This window comes from Strongylocentrotus purpuratus, unplaced genomic scaffold (assembly GCF_000002235.5).
Source record: "Strongylocentrotus purpuratus isolate Spur 01 unplaced genomic scaffold, Spur_5.0 spur5_contig_840, whole genome shotgun sequence".
NCBI classification, from domain to species: domain Eukaryota; kingdom Metazoa; phylum Echinodermata; class Echinoidea; order Camarodonta; family Strongylocentrotidae; genus Strongylocentrotus; species Strongylocentrotus purpuratus.
Genome location: NW_022145547.1, coordinates 2,014,257 through 2,035,091, shown reverse-complemented (window position 1 = coordinate 2,035,091; position 20,835 = coordinate 2,014,257). Strand labels below are relative to the sequence as shown.

General features: G+C 36.9%; 1 protein-coding gene across 1 annotated transcript; it reads left to right on the top strand.

Annotated features, from left to right (window-relative positions):
• The first annotated feature begins 115 nt into the window (after positions 1–115).
• On the top strand, positions 116–14,429 carry LOC105439971. The gene is made up of 10 exons (XM_030988300.1): positions 116–239; positions 622–756; positions 3,475–3,627; positions 3,914–4,045; positions 4,821–4,991; positions 5,136–5,267; positions 6,862–7,164; positions 11,199–11,567; positions 12,905–13,016; positions 13,275–14,429. Exons 1-10 carry the CDS (start codon positions 116–118, stop codon positions 13,525–13,527), a joined length of 1,884 nt encoding a protein of 627 aa, XP_030844160.1. The 3' UTR covers positions 13,528–14,429.
• The last annotated feature ends 6,406 nt before the right edge of the window (positions 14,430–20,835 follow it).

The following is a 20,835-nucleotide window of genomic DNA, read 5'->3' as shown; positions in this document are numbered from 1 at the left end:
AAAGATGTTTTTCTTGCTCTATAAATACATCCTAGAAAATGAAAAGAAATAAATGTACATTGACCAACTATAATTAAACACACTTGCAATTCCTTTCTTTGTTTAAAGGTTTACCATGTGGATGTCGGGTAAACCGAATAACTTAGAAGGGTACCAGTTTTGTGTAGCACGCTTAATTGACGGCTGGGATGATCAGTTTTGCAATGTACTACGTAGATTTGTCTGCGAGATATCAAAGGGTTTGTATGCTATTATAATACAAATCGCGTAAAACTTTACATTAATTAACAGGAAAAAGAACCGATTGATATATCATGAGTCAAAGGAATGTTTTGAGCAATGATTTCAAGTTAAGTTCTTTAAATTGGTGTATAGAGTCACGACAAACTTAAGCAATGTCACAATTACGGTTAAGGAAAGAGGTTTTACCCCCACAGCAGTTAGAAATACATTTTTATTTTTATTTTCTAATCGACAGAACGTTGTAAAGTTTCTGAAAATAATATTATAGCATTTGTAAAAAATTGAAAGCGTCAGGTTTGTTAAAACTCCAATGAATGAATTGAAAACTTCATCGTACAAACAAATTTTGACTTTAAAATATTTCTCTGTTTCGAAAAGGGTGCCCCCCAGGAAAATGGAATGTGCCTATCTGTGATCGTCTGTGTGATAACTGTTATAACGGAGGAGTGTGTAACCCACATACAGGAGCATGCATCTGTACTCATGGGTTTACTGGTAAAAACTGCCTTACAGGTAAGTCGTTATAATTATAGATTCACTTTGATATGTTCAGGGGCATCGGGCCATGGTTTAAAGGGGGCACCAACAAAACTAAGCTTTGTTATGATACTTGTTCAGTCTTGTTCAGCGTGCTATAGTAACGCATTATACACTGTTGGTCATAATAAATTATAAATAAATCATTGCATTTTGCCCCGACCCCTAACATTAAAAAAAAATCCTCTATATGGGCATGTCTTTAACCATAATGCATGGCCCTACAGAGGAATTTTTCCTACTGGGGACCGGGGGGAAATGCAATGATTTTTTAATAATTTTTTTATACATTTTCTTTGTATTTTTGTATTTGTGGGGGCGGCGACGTACCCTAGCCCCCAATGCGTACAGTCATGATTCAGTGGCTAAGCAGTGGCCTCGTTACTGTGAGGCCCCAGAATAAAAACCGTGTCGATTAGCTTTATTAGTGCCCTTTTGTGAGGCATTAATCATCCTCATTACTGTCAATTATGACTTAAGGATGTAGGTCCCCTGGTTGATTAGCATAGTTGCACACACATGCTTTAGCAGTCACGCAAAACAAACACTCGAAAATTATTGTTCAATCAAATCTGAGAATGTTTACTATTATCTAGAGCTATTAGTTATAAATCATTGTCAAATTCATTCTATAAATTGGGGTAAAAATAATTATTCCACCTTTATGACCAACAGTGTATCTACATCTATCCGGCATCATAAATGAATAAACCTGTGTATTATCATATTGATTGGTGTTACTATTCAGCTATTTGTTGTAGATAGGAAACCAGCGTTCTTCCCTTTAACTATCTTTCTTAGTAGCAAATCACTCCCTCCCTTTTATGTTGATATTTTAGTTAACCATATTTATGTTATTAATAACATTAATAATGCATTAAAGAGAAGGTTGGGCAAAAATAATTTCCATTTTCGGTTTAACTTAATAAAATTTGGAGTGGACTTTAATTGAGATTATTATTATGATTATTATTATTAACACAAAATTGTAAGCGTTTTCATTGTTATTATACAAGTGCGGAAGAACATCAGATAAAAAATGTTTCCTGAAAAGCATGGTTCTTCAAATGCCTTCATATTCTAAATATGACATGTAACAGCTTTAAAATGTGAGCCTCATTATTGTACCACATGTTTGTGCAGTCCCATATTCATCTTTCTGTTTACAGTGCTTGTTACATTTACCAAGACTGGGCTAAATTTCTTATCATTTTGATGATTCGAAAACCTTGCAGTACACGCCAATACTTACACTGTTGCTCATAACGGTGGAATATTTTTTTTTATCCCAATTTATGGAATTATTTTAAAAATAATTTAAAAATACTAGATCTAGATAATAGTATACAGTCTCAGATTTTATTGAATAATAATTTGCCAATATGTGTTTTGCGTGACTGCTAAAGCATGTATATTATGCTACTATGTTTATCAACTAGGGGACCTATGCCCTTAAGTCATAAATGACAGTAATGAGGATTAATGCCTCACAAAAGGGCACTAATATAGCACATCGACACGGTGTTGATCCTGAGGCCTCACAGTTACGAGGCCATTGCTTTGTCACTGAACCATGACTGTACGTAGCGGGGGCTAGGGTAGGGGGCAGTTTCCATAAATTAAAAAAATAAACAGAAAATGCAATAAATATTCAATAATTTATTGCATTTTACCCCGGTCCCCAACATTAAAAAATCCTCTGGACGGCCATGCATTATGGCTCAATGCATGGGCACACAGAAGATTTTGTTATGTTGGGGACCGGGGTAGAATGCAATAAATTATTGAAAATTTATTGCATTTTCTGTTTTTTTTTTAATTTATGGAAACTGTCCCCTACCCTAGCCCCTGCTACGTACAGTCATGGTTCAGTGACAAAGCAATGGCCTCGTAACTGTGAGGCCCCAGGATCAACACCGTGTCGATGTGCTATATTAGTGCCCTTTTGTGAGGCATTAATCCTCATTACTGTCATTTATGACTTAAGGGCATAGGTCCCCTAGTTGATAAACATAGTAGCATAATATACATGCTTTAGCAGTCACGCAAAACACATATTGGCAAATTATTATTCAATAAAATCTGAGACTGTATACTATTATCTAGATCTAGTATTTTTAAATTATTTTTAAAATAATTCCATAAATTGGGATAAAAAAAAATATTCCACCGTTATGAGCAACAGTGTATATGCTAGATGATCAACTTTTTGTGATCGATTCCACACTGTTCCGTTCACAATTAAATCGCATGACCAGAATTAAACTTTATCTTTAAGTGTGTAACTTAATTTCGTTCCAATGTTACAAAATTTGCATATTTCCTATTCAAATGTCAATAGTGTAAATAGTACCATTCATCTACCATTGGTGATTATGCAAATGAGCGTCCAAAAGATTATTATTAGGTTGAATGGTATTTCACTGGTAGATGAATGGTGCCCAATGGTACGTTGCGAGCGTAATTTAAATGGTATCCGAATGGTATTTAAATGGTGTTTGTGAATGGTATCCGTATGTTATTTTCAGTGGTACTTCTGAATGGTATACCATTGGTATACCATTGAACTTTTTTTTTGTAAGGGCTATAATGCAAAAATAGTATCAAATGTAAATCACTCCAATGTAAATGTCATATTAATGCACATGAGTTTGTATGCTTCAAAGATAATCAATTTTCAATTATCAATAACAGCATGTGGCGACCAAAGGTTTGGGTCTGAGTGTGAACTTGTATGCGGTTCTGCGATAGCTGATGATTCTTCTTGCAGCGATAACAAGTTTTGCCTTCCAGGTCCAAATGATTGCAGCTGCATAGCTGGCTACACAGGAGCATTCTGTAATGAAGGTAAGGTAGCACAGTGTATTGTTTTGAAAGTAATCCAGTATGAAAGTGAGATATATTTTATATGGGTTGTTGAATAACACTATGATAACAGTCAGTAGCATTGCTACCAGGGGGGGGGGGGGTCATGATCAATTTTAAACTTTGAACATTTTATTAAAATGATATTTTATAATGAATCAAAAATAGGCCTATGTTCTGATTCATTATATAATTTCACTTTTATATAAACATCGTGAGTTTCGAAGATTTTTTGATACCTAAAATTGACATTATTCTATATTTTTAGCATGCCGCGATGGACAGTTTGGCTCTGACTGTCTCCAGGATTGTCACTGTAAAGATGGAATGCCGTGTGATGTGTTTACTGGAAGATGTGAAGAGGGCTGTGAGTCGGGGTGGTCAGGAGAAGGCTGTCAAGGTCAAGTATCATAATGGGTGTATCCAGAGAGAGGGGAGGGTTCCAATTAAAATCAATTTAAAAAGATTTATTCCAAATATCAATCTAAAAAATAAAAAATTAACAGATGATGTAATGTTGTCTATGTAAAAAATGTAAAAATGCATTGTTAAAGATACAAAATAATTAGAGGATACACCGCTAAAGGAAAAAAAAGAAGCAAAAAAGAAAACCGTTCGTATTTATCTTGGTGGGCTGCTCTTCCCATAATTGAACCAATGCTAGGAGCCTTCAAATTGGGGATGAATAATGTATCATCCCGTTGCGTTATGCCACCTAGGCCCTCGCCATGAAATGCAAAGTCCTTAAGGAAACTTCAAAGTTCAAATATGCAAACAAAAATTGCTACGATAGTATCCCACTGCTGTCATATATATCCACATGGCTCAGACAGTTTTATTGACTTTTCATTAGCCATTACAGACACGGAACTATCTGCCCATGTCGGCCGTAAAAGAAGGAACATGGGAAGAAGAAAAAACGAAGTAAAAGAAGGAGAAGAAGAAGGAGAAAGAGTTGAAAGAAAGATAGAAAGAAAGTTTGTTTTAATTTGGATTCCCTGTCTCAATTGCAACTAAGAAACCGGATAGTTATAAACAATAAATCGAGACCAATATAAATCAAATCTTATAGTGATGAAATGAATAGGCCTATTATTTGATAAAGTAACCTTTGAAAATATTTGCATAAAGCTTTTAAATACGAAAACAAATTTATTGTTGTGCTTGTTTCACAGTGCCATCCGTTTGCCCACTGGGTTATTTTGGTGTCAACTGCACTGACCATTGCAACTGTCCAGATAATGTTGGTTGTGACAAGGTCTCTGGGTTCTGCATCACAACAGAAGGTCAATGTGAAGTAGGATTCACATCAGACTCGGTGGACATGCCCAATAGCTGCAACTCATGTAAGACTCCATTCGTTGGTTTCATGCATAATTTATCATATCATTTTTCTGTCATCCGTTCTATCTGTTAAGCATACTTACATTGATAACATTCAAGTCATTTAGAAATCATTATGTGCACAATCTTTCCCTTTTGGTTTTTAGATACTGGATGTTACAACCTGTGTTCCGGTACATGTCACTGTCGAGATGGTGAAGATGATTGCGACTCGGTGACTGGTTCTTGTAGCTCAGGTAGATGCCATCCACGATGGACAGGGGAAAGCTGCCAAATAGGTATACATCGTTACACATTTATTCGTGTTTTTCTTCTTCATTTACTTCGATAGAGTTATTAATTAGTTTACACATGCGTTGACATTGTTTTGTTAAAATTAGGTTGTTATTATCATTATTATTATCACTATCTTTATTATTATTACTATATCGTTGGTGTTGTCGTGTTGTCACCATAATCCTTATCTCTAACTATGTATCGGTCTTTTCTATGAGAGCACTTTTAGCCTTTAATATTTGCTGGGAAACTACAATGAAGACCCTTCATGCCTTACCTATTTTATTCATGTCCATATTTATATAACTGCTTAATACTTCCTTGTCAAAAATGGAAAAGAAAGAATACCGTAAATTAGCAAAGATACGTCACAATTAAAAGTGGTCTCATTCGGAATGCAACCTCTAACTTTATCACTTGTATTCAAGCCTATTTAAGTAACTATGTACTAGCTACGGTGAGTTGTGAGAAACATGATAAAGGAGCTCTTATTTGGATTCCATTGTATCATTCATATCTACTTGTCTGAAAATCATCACGACTATAAGGCCAAAAAAAATCATTTGGTTGTCCTCGACCGCCCGCTCATCATTTTTTTTTTTTTTTTTTTTTTTTTTAATTCATTGTTTTTTCTTCAATTTTTTTTTTCAATTTAATTTTTTTTTGGGGGGAGCAATCTTAAATGCCAAACATACCATTTGCAAGGATCAAAATGTATCCCGTTGCCAGGTTTGGTCTTTTCAGTAGGCAATTCTGTATATATTAAACTTGTCATTTTTATTTTTCTGTGTCAAAATGCCGTTCATTCAAATCAGGTTCTGAGCATTCTTAAACTAAATTAAAAGCCCATCTGTACTAGTTTACAGGAGGGATTAGACCACCCTGCAAGGTCACTGAACAGGTGGTTATCTCGTCAAATCAGCTCTCAGTTAACATACGATAACGAGTATCATGGGGGACCAATGGTCACCGATTAGGCATTGTTTGCTATATAGGGGGCGCAAGTAGCTATAAGTAGTACAATGGATATTTAAAAGGTGCTGTATTTCAAAGCCAAAAATACTTTCTGTGTTGGTCTTGATATTCATTGTAAATTAAACTAGTCTTTTACCCATACTAAAGTGTTTTAAAGACTCTTTTTGTTTAAATGCTTGACATCCCAATGATTTTTTTTTTTTTATGGAAAAAAATTCCCCAAAATGGGGGGGGGGGAATAAAAAGACACACACAAACAAAAAAGTTTAAAAAACAAATTATAATAATCCGCCCGCCCGCCCCTACTCCAGAAAAGCAATCGAGGACAACCAAATTATTTCTTTTGTTGGCCTAAACTGAAGCAGAAAGATCTGATGAGTTAACAGATGGAGGCGCGAAAGCTCAGTCGGTAGAGCATTGGTCTCGTAATCCGGCGACCCGAGCACTAAACCGACGTGATGCGCTAGTGTAAGGCATTAATCCTCATTACTATATCTCTCGGAGAAGACTTAAAGCCGTCGGTCCTCTGGTTGCTCAACAAACATTCATTCTTTCTTAGCAGGCAAAATAACCACTACCACCAATAGATTCTTTCTCCTTATCTGTCTCCTTTATGGTTAGATCGCTTTCAACTTGCACGTGAGAAGACGAACCCGGGTATTGCTATATTTTCCTGTGCAATCATGTTAGATTCACCAACAAACGTTGAATCTGACTTTGTGAAAGCTACAACAGGGGACTTTTCAATGGACAACTGGAAAATGACCAAAGATCCTCCACAAAACATTTTTTCAACACTAATCGATTTTATGTTCAACATCCAAGATTTTCCGGTTGACAGCCCTATTTACTGTTTCATCGGGGACCCTTTCAATAAATCGTCCGAGTTTGGCTATGTCAAGTTGGCGTCTGCTGCTTTTTATGGTGCGTATGTTTGACAATACTTTATGAATAATATACATGTAGTTGCAATGACGACCTTCGTCATTGCCTTGTTTTCGTTCACATTATTAATATTCTTGGTTCTTTGCAATGACGAACCTTCGTCATTGCCTTGTTTTCGTTCACATTCTGCCCCATTAATATTCTCCTTAGTATATTCCTTATCGTCCGGAAATCACATTCGTTTTGCACGTAGTGCTTGTTATTCCCAGTTAGGTGCCTTCATCATATCCATTTCCTTTCAAATTTCGTAGGCATCATCTCTAGCATCTCATCAAGGTCACCTACTTTTTCGATTTTCGAAATCACTCATGCATGACCGTCCAGGCGCCATTTTGTCCGTTTCTGGTCCATTTTAAGGCCTTTATATCTTCCTTCCTATCTCAAATATCCTAGATCCTACAAACTTCTAACAAATTCCTCTAGATAGTCTGAGAGATGTTCTTTCATCTGCGACGCATGACTTGACCTTCAAAATGCCATCTTCATACTCGAAATTCAAATCTAAAACCGACTCCGTCAAAAATCTCTCAAGTTCTTGAAAAATGGACCCCTAAATAATCTAAAACTGCCATAACTTTCTCATATAAATTCCGTTTTGTATTTAAATCTCACAGTATCTTTATCTCATAATTGCACATGGCCATGCCAAATTTCACGCTCCAATGGCTTTGCACAACATAAATAGCGCCCTCTAAAGTTCTGGGAATTGGCTTTCTGTCTGTGGCCGTATCTCCATAATGGCTTGGCAAACCCGTACCCTTTTTTGGATTTAGATACTTGAAGATATGCCCTTTCCAGCCATATACAAAATTATATACCCTATCACTGACCAAATTTGAGAAAATTGCCCTCCAAATTCGCCATTTTCAAGAAAATTGAGAAATAACTTCAACTTGCTCTAAAATGGCGATCGTTATACCTACATCAATGAAACTTTGCAGACATATGTATTCATATACGTGACAACTGTTTACCAAGTTTGGTAAAATTCGAATATGTCAGCGCAAAGTTATCGCCAAAAATGATGAATTTACTATGGATTACGTAATAGCGCGTTCAATGCGCGCAATACATTGCGCGCAGTTAACAATAGTGTCAAACTGACCGCAATGAAGTGCCCTTTCGGATGATACCAAGTATTATATATGTTCACACAGAAAATTGTGAGTAAATCGCATTTGAACAAAGATCACTACACGAATTCCGCCGAGTTTCCGCCCGAACCTAACACGTTTCGGCTATGACGTCATTTTTTCAGACTGCTTTTCGCCCCTTAAACGTCCATTTTTTTTCCTTGAAAATTTGCAGTGACATGCCGAGTTCCAATACGCAGGGCACCTTTTGGCCGGATTTTTAAAATTGGTCAAGGGGGCCATTTAAGACGCCATTTTGTCCTATACATCTATTTTACATCACGTGTTTCGATAGGATTATCATAGAAAAAAAGAGAGTGGTTTACAATAACAACCATGAAATTCTCTTTCTAATGATACCAAATACGGCCCATAAAGAGACGTAAAGAGAGAGAGAGAAAAAACAATTTAACTCCGGCCATAATACAGATCCTGCACGTTTTCCGCCCATTCATTACACGCATTGTCTATGGGGCATATCGGGTTCACGCTTTTGGCCCCCAGAACGAACTTGATTGCAATGTCAAACATGCACCAAATCCCATTGGTTTGTGCACGCAGTGCTTGCGAGCCCTTTCTAGGTTCTTTCCCCTATCCCAATTTCTTTCAAACTTCGTAGGCATAGTACCATCCCATCAAGGTCACTGTTGATGCCTTTCTTTCGCCCTACCTATCTCCAATATCACAGAAGCTACAGACTTCGTGCAAATTGCTCTGGATAGTCCGAGAGAAGCTCTTTCGTTTGACACGTAGAAACACGGCGTCATTGCACGCACATCGTTGTGACACGATTGCATTTCTAGTCCTCTTCTTCTTCTTGTCGTCCGGAATCCCATTCGCTTTGCACGTAATGCTTGTTATTCCTACCTAGGTCCTTTTCTCTCGCTCGATTCCTTTCAAACTTCGTAGGCGTAATCTCTGATATCCAATCTAGGTCACCTACTTTTTCGTTTTCTGAAATCACTCATGCGTAAACGTCCAGGCGCCATTTGTCCGTTTCTGGTCCATTTTAAGGCCTTTCTATCTTCCTTCCTATCTCCACTATCCTAGATCCTACAAACTTCTAACAAATTCCTCTCGATAGTCTAAGAGATGTCCTTTCATCTGCGACGTATGACCTGCCCTTCAAAATGCCATCTTTATACTCAAAATTCAAATCTGAAACCGTCTCCGTCAACAATCTCTCAAATTCTTGAAAAATTGACCCTAAATAATCTAAAACTGCCATAACTTTCTCATATAAATTCCGTTTTGTATTTAAATCACACAGTATCTTTATCTCATAATTGCACATAGCCATGCCAAATGTCACGCTCCAATGGCTTCGCAAAAAATAAATAGCGCCCTCTAAAGTTCTGGGAATTGGCTTTCTTTCTGTGGCCGTATCTCCATTATGGCTTGGCAAACCCGTACCCTTTCTTGGATTTAGATACTTGAAGATATGCCCTTTCCAGCCATATACAAATTTATATACCCTAACACTGACCGACTTTCAGAAAAATGCCCTCCAAATTCGCCATTTTCAAGAAAATTCCAAAATAAATTAAACTTGCTCTAAAATAGCGATCTTTATACCTAACTCAATGAAACTTGACACACATATGTATCCGTATACGTGACGACTGTCCGCCAAGTTTAATAAAAATCGAATGTGTCAGCGCAAAGTTATCGCCAAAAATGTTTAATATACTATGCATAACGTAATAGCGCGTTCAATGCGTGCAATACATTGCGCGAAGATAACAATGGTGTCAAACTGACGGCAATGAAGTGCCCTTTCTAATAACACCAAGTATAGTATATGTTCACACAGAAAATTGTGAATAAATCGCATATGAACAAAGGTCACTACACGAATTCCGCCGAGTTTCCGCCCGAATCTAACACGTATCGGCTATGACGTCATTTTTCGCCCCCTAAACGTCCACTTTTTTCCTTGAAAATTTGCAGTGATATGCCGAGTTCCAATACGCAGGGCACCTCATGGCCGGATTTTTAAAATTGGTCAATGGGGCCATTTAAGACGCCATTTTGTCCTATAAATCTATTTTACATCACGTGTTTCGATAGGATTATCATAGAAAAAAGAGAGTGGTTTACAATAACAATCATAAAATTCTCTTTCTAATGATACCAAATACGGCCCATAAAGAGACATAAAGAGAGAGAAAAAAACAATTTAACTCCGGTCATAATACAGATCCTGTACGTTTTCCGCTCATGCATTACACGCATTGTCTATGGGGGCATATCGGGTTCACGCTTTTGACCCCCAGAACGATCTTGATTGCAATGACACACATGCACCAAATCCCCTTGGTTTTTGCACGCAGTGCTTGTGAGCCCTTTCTACGTCCTTTCCTATATCCCAATTTCTTTCAAACTTCGTAGGCATAGTCACTACTATCCCATCAAGGTCACTGTTGAGGCCTTTCTTTCGCCCTACCTATCTCCAATATCACAGAAGCTACAGACTTCGTACAAATTGCTCTGGATAGGGCGAGAGAAGCTCTTTCGTTTGACACGTAGAAACATGGCGTCATTGCACGCACATCGTTGTGACACGATTGCATTTCTAGTTATTATTATTGACATCGCTAGGCACTGTCTGATGTGCATTTTCCATGAATATACTATGTTGAGTTAATAAAGGAAACCAGGGAAACCAAACTTATCACTACATATTAAAAATATGTATGATATATCAAGGAGGGTAGCTGAATTGTGAAATAAGCCCAAATCCACATGATATAAGATCTACACATTTATTACTAATTCAGAACAGCAAATGAAACCATCATTGTTATTGCTTTTTTATGGAAACCAGATTATTTTAAATACCGATGAAAGTTTCCCTTTTGACCCATGTTCTTCAAATAGATTTGCCAACCTTACGTTCACCACCTACGTTAGTTGCATCCAGTTATTACTGGGTCATCATCTCATGGAGATCCTGGAACTGTTCCATCGATACAGGTGATGGTCCCATTACTGGCTACGTAGTTTACGTTCATACTGAAGATGGGAACGAGACACACACCGCTACATTACTACCAGATGGATCTTTGGATACTGGGTCTTCAAGAGATAGGAGGGAAGTGACTAGTGAAGGATTAGACTTGTTGGAGTACAACATCACTGGTCTCGAAGACGGGACAAACTACGAGATTCAAATTGCGGTGATTCGGGAAGGTCCGAAAGGAGAAGGAGATCGAGGACATACTTTCAGTGTAAAGACCCAGGAGCTATGTGAGTTCTTCAGTTTTATTTACTCTTTGTATCTTACAGCTTTTCCACAGAATAATCGCTCGTTTTGTCGATCGATATAATATAATGATTTAATTTAAGTAACTGAGTGGATATGAAATGTACTTACTTTCAACAAATGGGATTTAAGTCTCAATGTCGCATTTAAAAATTTATCAAACGGGAGAGTGGTTGCTTAGGAGTATTGCTTTTTTTGTTAAGTCACAGACCTCCAAACAGGATTTACACCAAGCCTTCTCTTCAAATAAATGCGTGTCTGATAAATATAAAAATGTATTTAGATAACGATTCAGCTTTTGCATATCAAAATCGGAAAAGTAAAGGTTAGTATAAATGGCATTGGCCAACAACATTTCAAGCATTTTCCTAAATATTATCTAAAAATATTATTTTGGATCCATGAGATCTGAACAACTCACCTCTCTTGTTGCCTGTTTATGATGTTTGGATACGCCATAACAGCGTGTTAAACTTATCTTCTCGTTGCTAATCATTTTTCTTGTTTTAAAAAAAAAGTAATTTCTATAATACTCATGTTTAACGAGATCGTCTCAACTGAGAGAGTTATTTCGTTTATTTTTCTTGTACAATTAGCATGTTTTAATGTCCCCTCATTTAATCCATGATTTTCAATCTTCTTTAACTTTAAGTTTGCTAATGCGTGCTTTCACGTGCTTTTTCTATTTTTGCAGTTGGAAAAAAGTATGAAATTACAAAAGCTTGTGCTCACTTTTTCAACTCATTACACATTCAACAATAATGAGAAATCATTTAAAGGAACAGCAAACATTTGCTGAGATACCATTGTTTGATGTAGGAATTCTAAATCTTGATATTTCTTGCGCACTTTCATCTCACCACCTGGTCAACAGTTGCAGACTAGCGCATAACTTTTCGGTGGCTTGGAGCATGGGGTCAAATGACAGCGGCTTGATTCCACTCCTTCTCTATTACCTCCCTGATATCAGCTAGCGACTCACACTCACACACACCCTACATCTATACGCACGCATCTATTCTCAGTGATACTCTGTTTATGCCCTGGCCTGCTCCGGCCGGGGTTTGCTCAAACACTAATGTAAATTGCAACATTTTTTAACAAGGTTATTTTTTTTTTCAAGGATATTTGATTCGATGTACAACTTTGACTATTTTATAGTATGTACGAACGAGCTGTGGGGTGGGGTAGGGTAGTAAAAAAAAGATGTACAGGCACAAGAAATATATTCGAAGTATCTATCATTTAGCTATTAATTATATGCTGCATTGATATTTCGAACTCTTATCATTTCTTTTCACTACCATCCGACTTCACACAGCATCCTCTCCACCTTCAGGTTCCATAGCAACTGTCGCAGGAAGCGCTGTTGGTGCTGTTGTTGTGATTGTTATCGTTATAATTCTCATCATCATCTTTTACAAGCGAAGAAGGTTAGAGAGATACCTTATTATTAACTTGTTCCTCTCATCAGTCCGTTCTCATCGTACTCCTCCACGCAAGATGTGCAAACCGTATTGTCAGGAAAATACAAGCTAAATTATATTGAATATTACGTATTTTAGAAGAAACTTACCAATTTCTACATGTCGTGTTGACATTTTTCTATAAACCATTAATTGGATTTTTTTGTTTTAATTATGTAATTCATCGATGCAATTTATCTATGATTATATAACATTAACTTACAGCGATGAATCAGCCACTGCTAAGTCTAAAGGGAAGGAGTCCGATTCGTCTCCGCAGTATGAGAACCCTGTATTTGATCCGTCAAAGACAGACGTTCATACCTATCAAGACCTGAATACCGACCCTCATACCTACCAAGATATCAGTACCGATGGTAATACCCATCAGGATCTGAAGGAACCTGATCAAGAAGCTAACTACGAAGCATTGAATGACGCCATAACGAGAGATTATGTCAACGTACCAGGCGTTTAAACAGTACTATAATGAAACATTAAACAAGGTCTTAATGTGCTGATTAGAAATGGAATAAATGAGGATAAGAAAGATTCAAGTTCATCACAATGATTTTTAGTTATCAAGAAAAAAAAATCAATTTTAATTTGTTGCATATATATGTCAAAGTATCAATCATTCTGTGAAGATGCCTTTAAAACTCATCGTGAAATATTAACGTTTATCTTAATAACTGAAAGAAAAGCTATGCTGATGAACTTGGGCGTTTCCTTTCATGTACCCAATCAGAATACCATGACGAAAAGTTGTCAAAATCTATCATGGCTTTTTTTCTTCTTTGTCTTGTGCTCCTCTGTTTATGTTATCATTTACCATGTCTATTCGCATTATTCCAAAATCTTTTGATATTGGGGATCAGTTGAAATGTTTCTTTTTGAAATACCATGATTAACACATGTCTGACGAATTTGGGTAAAATAGTTGTAGACATTATTTTACACCACTACATGAAAGTCAGGGTATGGGATTAGTTTCTTTAAATGGATATATATAGTTATCTTCTTTCATTGAAGTTTGTTTCCTACTGTCGTTTTCTGAATAATGTAAATGATGTATACAAAAAAAAACATGAATCTTACATCATGGAGCACCAAAATATATTTCTATTTTTAAATTGTATTTTACGATTTTATTTTGAATGATTCAATGCAGGTGCAAATTATATGGGAAAATGTATTGAGTCATGTATATACACGTATTCCAAAAAGTACGAATGCATATTCCATTATGTAAATCGTGTTTTGAGATATCAGTAGGACAATATAATATTCGACTGTACTTTTTATCGGTATTGATTACTAGTGTTATTGCCTGTTATTGCTGGTGGAAAACATAATTAACACATTCTTGTACAAGATTTAATAGATAATTAATTGTTATTATCATAGTTATTATTATTATTGTTTTTATTATTATTACTACTACTACGACTACTAAGCAGTGGAATTCAGGTTGGTTAATATGTCGACGCGAACGTGTTAGGATGTAAACGATTAAATATGAAAATATAAGTTGTGAATATAGACATAGACTATGCATAATAAAATAAACTTGTATTGTATTGTATTTATTAAACATTATTGATGTACATCAATGATCTTTTTATAGACATATAAATCATATAAACCAGTTTACAATGCAATGTAGCAAATCAATTTTCTGTTTGTACACATATTTATATCATATACATCAATTTACAATGCAATGTAGCATTGTTTTATGTAAGGCTGTATATTTAAGTAAAGATTAAATAGTAGCATTAAAAGTTAATTAAAGTTAGATAATGCAATCCAAGTGAATATATAAACATATGAGCAGAGGATTTCGGGGCACATATTAAATATGACTACTGATAGATATACTTATAAAATGCACAATATGTAAACATCAAAGTAGTATGACAATAAAGAATACCAAAAGAAAGACACGTTTATTTTGTTTTAAACTCGCCAATCAACAAAACTTTTCCGTCAGATCATTAAAGCAGTTTGGAATTTTGCAAACTGTGCTGAAAGTCTGCCAAATACCAGCCACACTACTTTGCGGTAATAATTACTACATACAAATAATAATGCATTAATCGGGTGGAGATGTTTTTTTGTAATTAATTGACTCCCCTGAGGAAATGCCATTGTTTCTAATAGTCTTGGTATACGTCTTTTCATGCTCGATGAAAGTGTTGAAAAGTAAATATCAGGCTGATTTGCATTTAGAGATGTTTTTTGATATGTTGGATAGGAGTGGACTCAATAGTTCATAACAAACAAGGAAGACACGGGGTCGGGTAGCTCTTTTGGGGGAGTTTAAACAAAAGTTTAAGACTTCTAACCGTTAAAACACATGTTTTAAACTATTTAGTTACACATTTGGAGATGGAATTCATCTTGAAATTGAAATTGGTTTGAAAACTAGAGAATATACTTTTTACGATGACATGCCTACCTTTTCAGATTACCCATCCCTTCGAGGATTTTACTGTTCCCAACGAAATAGTTATAAAAACCTTTTATCAAAATCATTTGATATTTTCTGCTCATACAAGTATTACATTTTATAGTCCACTTATAGTCACAATGTATTTTTCACTTTTAGTTGATTACATTTGTAATATATGGTTAACCTTAAAAAGAGGGTGCACAAGTCTGGGGAGCTCCTCAAATGTCTCAGCCCACCGAAGCCACTACGGTATTCGCCGACTATACATGCGTCACAGCCTGGTCAGCATGTCCAAGCGCAAGTTTCGGAAGGCAAGGTCACGCATCAACACCATACTCAGTGAGGATTGTGATGAAGAAGAACCTCCCAGAGTCCCCCCCCCCCCCCCAATTGGTCCTAGCTGCTCCTGCCTCCGTGCGTGCGACCCAGTTCAGTACCAGCTACCTACACCCTCACGGCGTCTGAGATGTTCCAGCCAACTCCCCAAATGTGAAGATCGACACAAGACACCGGCTGCGTCAGTCTGGGTTCACATACAGACAGCTGACGATGTGCAGCAGCCACTGCAGCCACACTTCCAACAGCAGCAACCTCAGTACCAGCGGATGTTGCCGGGGAGCCTCCTCCTCCTCCTCCTCAGCATTGGGTCCATGCAGCCTAGTCCAGAATCTGGCCCATTTGATTATTGTAATCTCAACCAGTACACCAACGCTACCTCTCCCTACTTACTTGTAAACCAGCCGAAGATGGCGTGATCATTAAATTAGGACGCCCGACGAAAACATAGGCTGGTGAGCATAATTATGAGTTCGTTAATAACGCCATCTTCGGCGGCTGGAATCAAGAGTGTCTACTCTAGGGAATATAGAGAACAGGCCAGATTCTGGACTAACAGAAACCAAGCTTCGCCTCTGTATCTGCTGCTCTAGGTTCGGCTGGCCAGGTATTAAACCGGAGCCCCAGCGCCCTTGACCCTTCTCAGGATTAGCAGATACATTGGGGTTTTTTTTTTTTTGCTTTTTTGTAAACATGACCACTGTTATCGTGTGCCATTATTTTTCAGATGAGCAATGAAGAAAAGTTGCTTGAAATCTTGATGTTTGTTGATGATATTTTTCGAATTTAATTCATAAACAATAATAAATTACTCATGGTCTTATGGTTTATCTTTATTAACTTTTATTTAATAGGTGTGGCCATTATCCTTGCTCATGAATAGAAAACAAAAGAACTGTTACTTGGTACTTGGTTGGGTAATCCCTTTGGCAGCTCACTCAGGAAGCTATCCTGGGATATTAATTGTTTGTATACAAACAAAGTGGTACGTTTATTCATTTAGATAATAAGAGTGTATAAGACCAATGCTCAAACGTGTTTATTTACTACTGAGTGCTTTAATGACTAGGAATGCATCTACTTGTCTATAGAATGATATCATGGGTCTTAAGTCATAATGAAGGGACATGACGTTCTAGTATAGACCCCCAAACATGGTTTTAATACTACATTATATTTCTGTTTACAAAAATCATATCACAGTATATCACAGTATACAATGCAATTTATTTTATTCTAAGGGGTCGAATTCACAAGATCTTTGAGTAGATCTTTAATCTGTCCCCACTCAATTTATGTTATTTGTGTTGTCATCTACTGATTTTGCTACGTCCATCTTTTTATATTTGTTATACATGTATGCGTTTATTCGCAATTCTATGTGTCTGTTTTTTATATTGATTGAATAAATTATAAATTATTTATTATATATATATCTGCACTTTTACACTAAACCATGCAGACCCTTTCAAAACGAAACATGATTTTCCCTTATCCCATTTACAAGATGGCCCATCTCTTCCGTGGGTGACCCAACTCTCCCTTGGGGTAGGCTCAACTCTCCTCATCCTGGCGAGACTTGAGTCATGTGACATCTTTTCTTAAATCGAGTTTTACTTTGAAATGCATTCAACTTAAATATCAAAACCCTCACTGCATTATAACACAGGAGCTAAACTTGAATGGGTACATTTTATGGTGTTCATTTCAAGAGGAACCTTGTCGTCTTTGAGGTCTTTTATTGCCTGAACAATGCAGTAATACAAATATCATAATTATAGATCATCCTGTCTTACCACGGAACTGCACCAGCTGGGGAGTTAACCCAATGCTTGAGGAGATTCCTCTGTTTCTTTCCGTTCCTGGAGGCAATATATTTGGGTCACTAGCTGTCTGTGAAAAGTGACGTCCCTCTCGCCATGCTCTTGGAACAAAGTCCCGGTTCTCATTCCCTGCCCGGTCTAGCTGCTGGTTCTGTAGTCTTAGGTCCCTGGAATTTGAATTTGAAGTAAATTACTTATACAGCGCACCTATACAACATCTTTGACAATGAGCTTGACAGCTGAGGGGTGATGCTGCATGGTACTTAGCAGAACCTGTAGTCGGCAACCACAAGCGCCATCAGAACAATGGAGTATAATCCTTTGTAGTTGAACTATTGATACCCACTCTTTCGACGACAGTGGAAGGCCACGTGCTTCCCATCAAGCGCCCCACATGTATGGGGAAAGTTCCATCTTTGGAAGAACTTGTCAGCTATGGCATGCCAACCGATTTCAGGAGCACTTGGGCAAACCAGCACCTCATCCACGTATTCGTCAATAATGGCTTTTCAGATTTCTCTGACTACTAGGAATCTGGGTGTTGTGAGGGACCCTTCATCGAGGCATACCTGTTCCCAGTGGCGCAAAGTCAAGGCCAAAATCATACCAGGCTCAAGCGGATCCCTGTAAAAGGTGTACTGCTTGGTTATCCTTGGACCCACTCTGGCTAGCAACTCTTCCAACAACACTGGGGGTATACGCAGGAATTAAGTTGGTGAAGTGAAGGATAAATAATAATAATAATAATAATAATAATAATAATAATAATAATAATAATAATAATAATAATAATAATAATGGGCATTTCTATAGCGCCGTCTATCTAGAAATTCTATTCCGAGGCGCATTCATTATTATCCCGGCTTTAGCCTAGCTGCCATTACAGCGCTCCAGCATTTCAAGAAATTAATTCCTGCCAGGAACCCATTTACATCACCTGGGTTGAGTGTGGCAAATGTAGATCAATGTCTTGCCAAAGAACATTAGTGCTGCGGCAGGACTTGATCCGTGGTCCTCGTTACGAAGTTCCAACTGGTCATACATGCCACACAGCCATCGTCTCCAGGTCCATGGTCTCACCCAGTTCCTTCTCCTTCGTTCACCTCTCCTCCTGGCTCTATTGGCACGCAACTGCTACAGTGTCAAATCGGATGACATCTCCAATTACTTCAATGTTGGTAAGGACAAACGTTGCAATATGTCATATACATAACCAATTCCCCCTGCTACCTTAAGGATTGACGCCCCTGTTTAATATCATTGTTTGTGTCTCAATACAATATTCATAACTGTGGTTTATTGAAGTGTATTGATTCATGCCATACTATTTTACTGAGACTATTTATTTTTGAAGAATGCCATTGGAAGTCCAGAAAATGCAAATGTAATTTATGCAAAATTGGTAGAATGTTTTTATGTTTTCATATCAAACGATGTATGAGTAATACACATTGTATGATTCGATGATCAGGACTACCCTTCATCTACTACCATCCTACCTCTACTTCCCCTCGACAGCCTTATCTCTACTTTCATCCTACATACTTTCATCCTACACTACCATCTCATCTCTACTACTACCCTACATCTACTACCACCCTAACACCACTACCATCCTACTTATATCAACACCCTTTATTTGGTATTAACATGTAGATAGTTTTAAATTCTTTCATATAACATCAAACAATTAAATGGTGTTTCAAGTTTTCCTTGAAATAATTGTTTACATAATACTATTTTTCGTCAAGAGGGCTAGGTTTTTCTGGACGCCCCCTCCGATTAAAGGGTGACGGCATTAAATTGGAGAAAAACAAAAATGGACACAAAAATCATCTCTGAAAGTAGTTTATGACAAAATCTTTCGAATAAATAAAGTGTGCTTACTTTAAAGAAGTAGTGGCGACCAACTCTAAAACAGAGCATGATATTTGACTTTAGCCCTACGCTCTTAACCATGAACATTGATCAGTTGATGATTAGCTAATTCCAACGGGTTAATTCTTGTCATGGCTCTGGAGCACTCGAGGAAGAACCCCCTCTTCTTACTGTTCTTTCTGTTGGTGGGATTTTTTTTTTTTTTTTTTTTTTTTTTTAGATTTGATTTATTGGTTTCTGCATCTTTTTTCTTTTTTCATCATACATTTTCATGAACATAATATGGTTTGATACAATATTTTAAGTGTATACAATTTTATACAGATAATAAACGAATTGACGTTGAAAATCAAATAAAACAGATATTATTTTTCCTATCCTATGAAGAGAGGAGATTTTTACCCTATAGGGATATTCCATTGAGGGAGAATCATTGGGTTACTCGGAAAAGGGCATTTTATTCCGAAGGAGGGGTACCTTCATTACTCAGGCGAAACTGTGACGCATGGACACTGGCTCCATTGCTGCTGCTTTTTTTACTTCCACATCCGTGATCGCCAACAAAACAAGACCTCCTCCCTCCTCAACCCCCCCCCTGCTCTCTCTCTCTCTCTCTCTCTCTCTCTCTCTATCTCCCTCTCTATATATTTCTCTCTCTCTCTCTCTATCGCACTCTATCAATATATATATATATATATATATATATATATATATATATATATATATTTCTATGTCTCATTCTCTATCTATCTTTTCATCTCTCTATTTCACTCCTTATCTTTTCTTGTTTCTGACATTACAATATTTTTCCCTTTGTCTTTCTAAATTTGTTCCATCATGCCTGATGTCTTCAAGTAGGCTTCCAATAAATTATAATTGCATCGATTAGTGTTTCTCTGATGCGAAGGTAGTTGACAAGAATCAATAGATACATATCATTCCCTACATTATTGAACTTTAATGTTTGTTTACACTCAAGTGCAGTGGGTTTGAAGTTCAATTTGAACAGGAGACTTAGTCTCCAGGCACAGACCCTGATTTGACACTAAACCACACTTCATAAAACCTTGATCAGAGCCTAGCTTTATCAGTCTCTGGCTGCGTCAAATATGAAGTAATAATAATAATAATAAATATTTGAATTTTACCAAACTTGGTAAACAGTTGTCACGTATATGGATACATATATCTGCCAAGTTTCATTGATGTAGGTATAAAGATCGCCATTTTAAAGCAAGTTGAAGTTATTTTGGAATTTTTCTCGAAAATGGCAAATTTGGAGGGCATTTTTCTC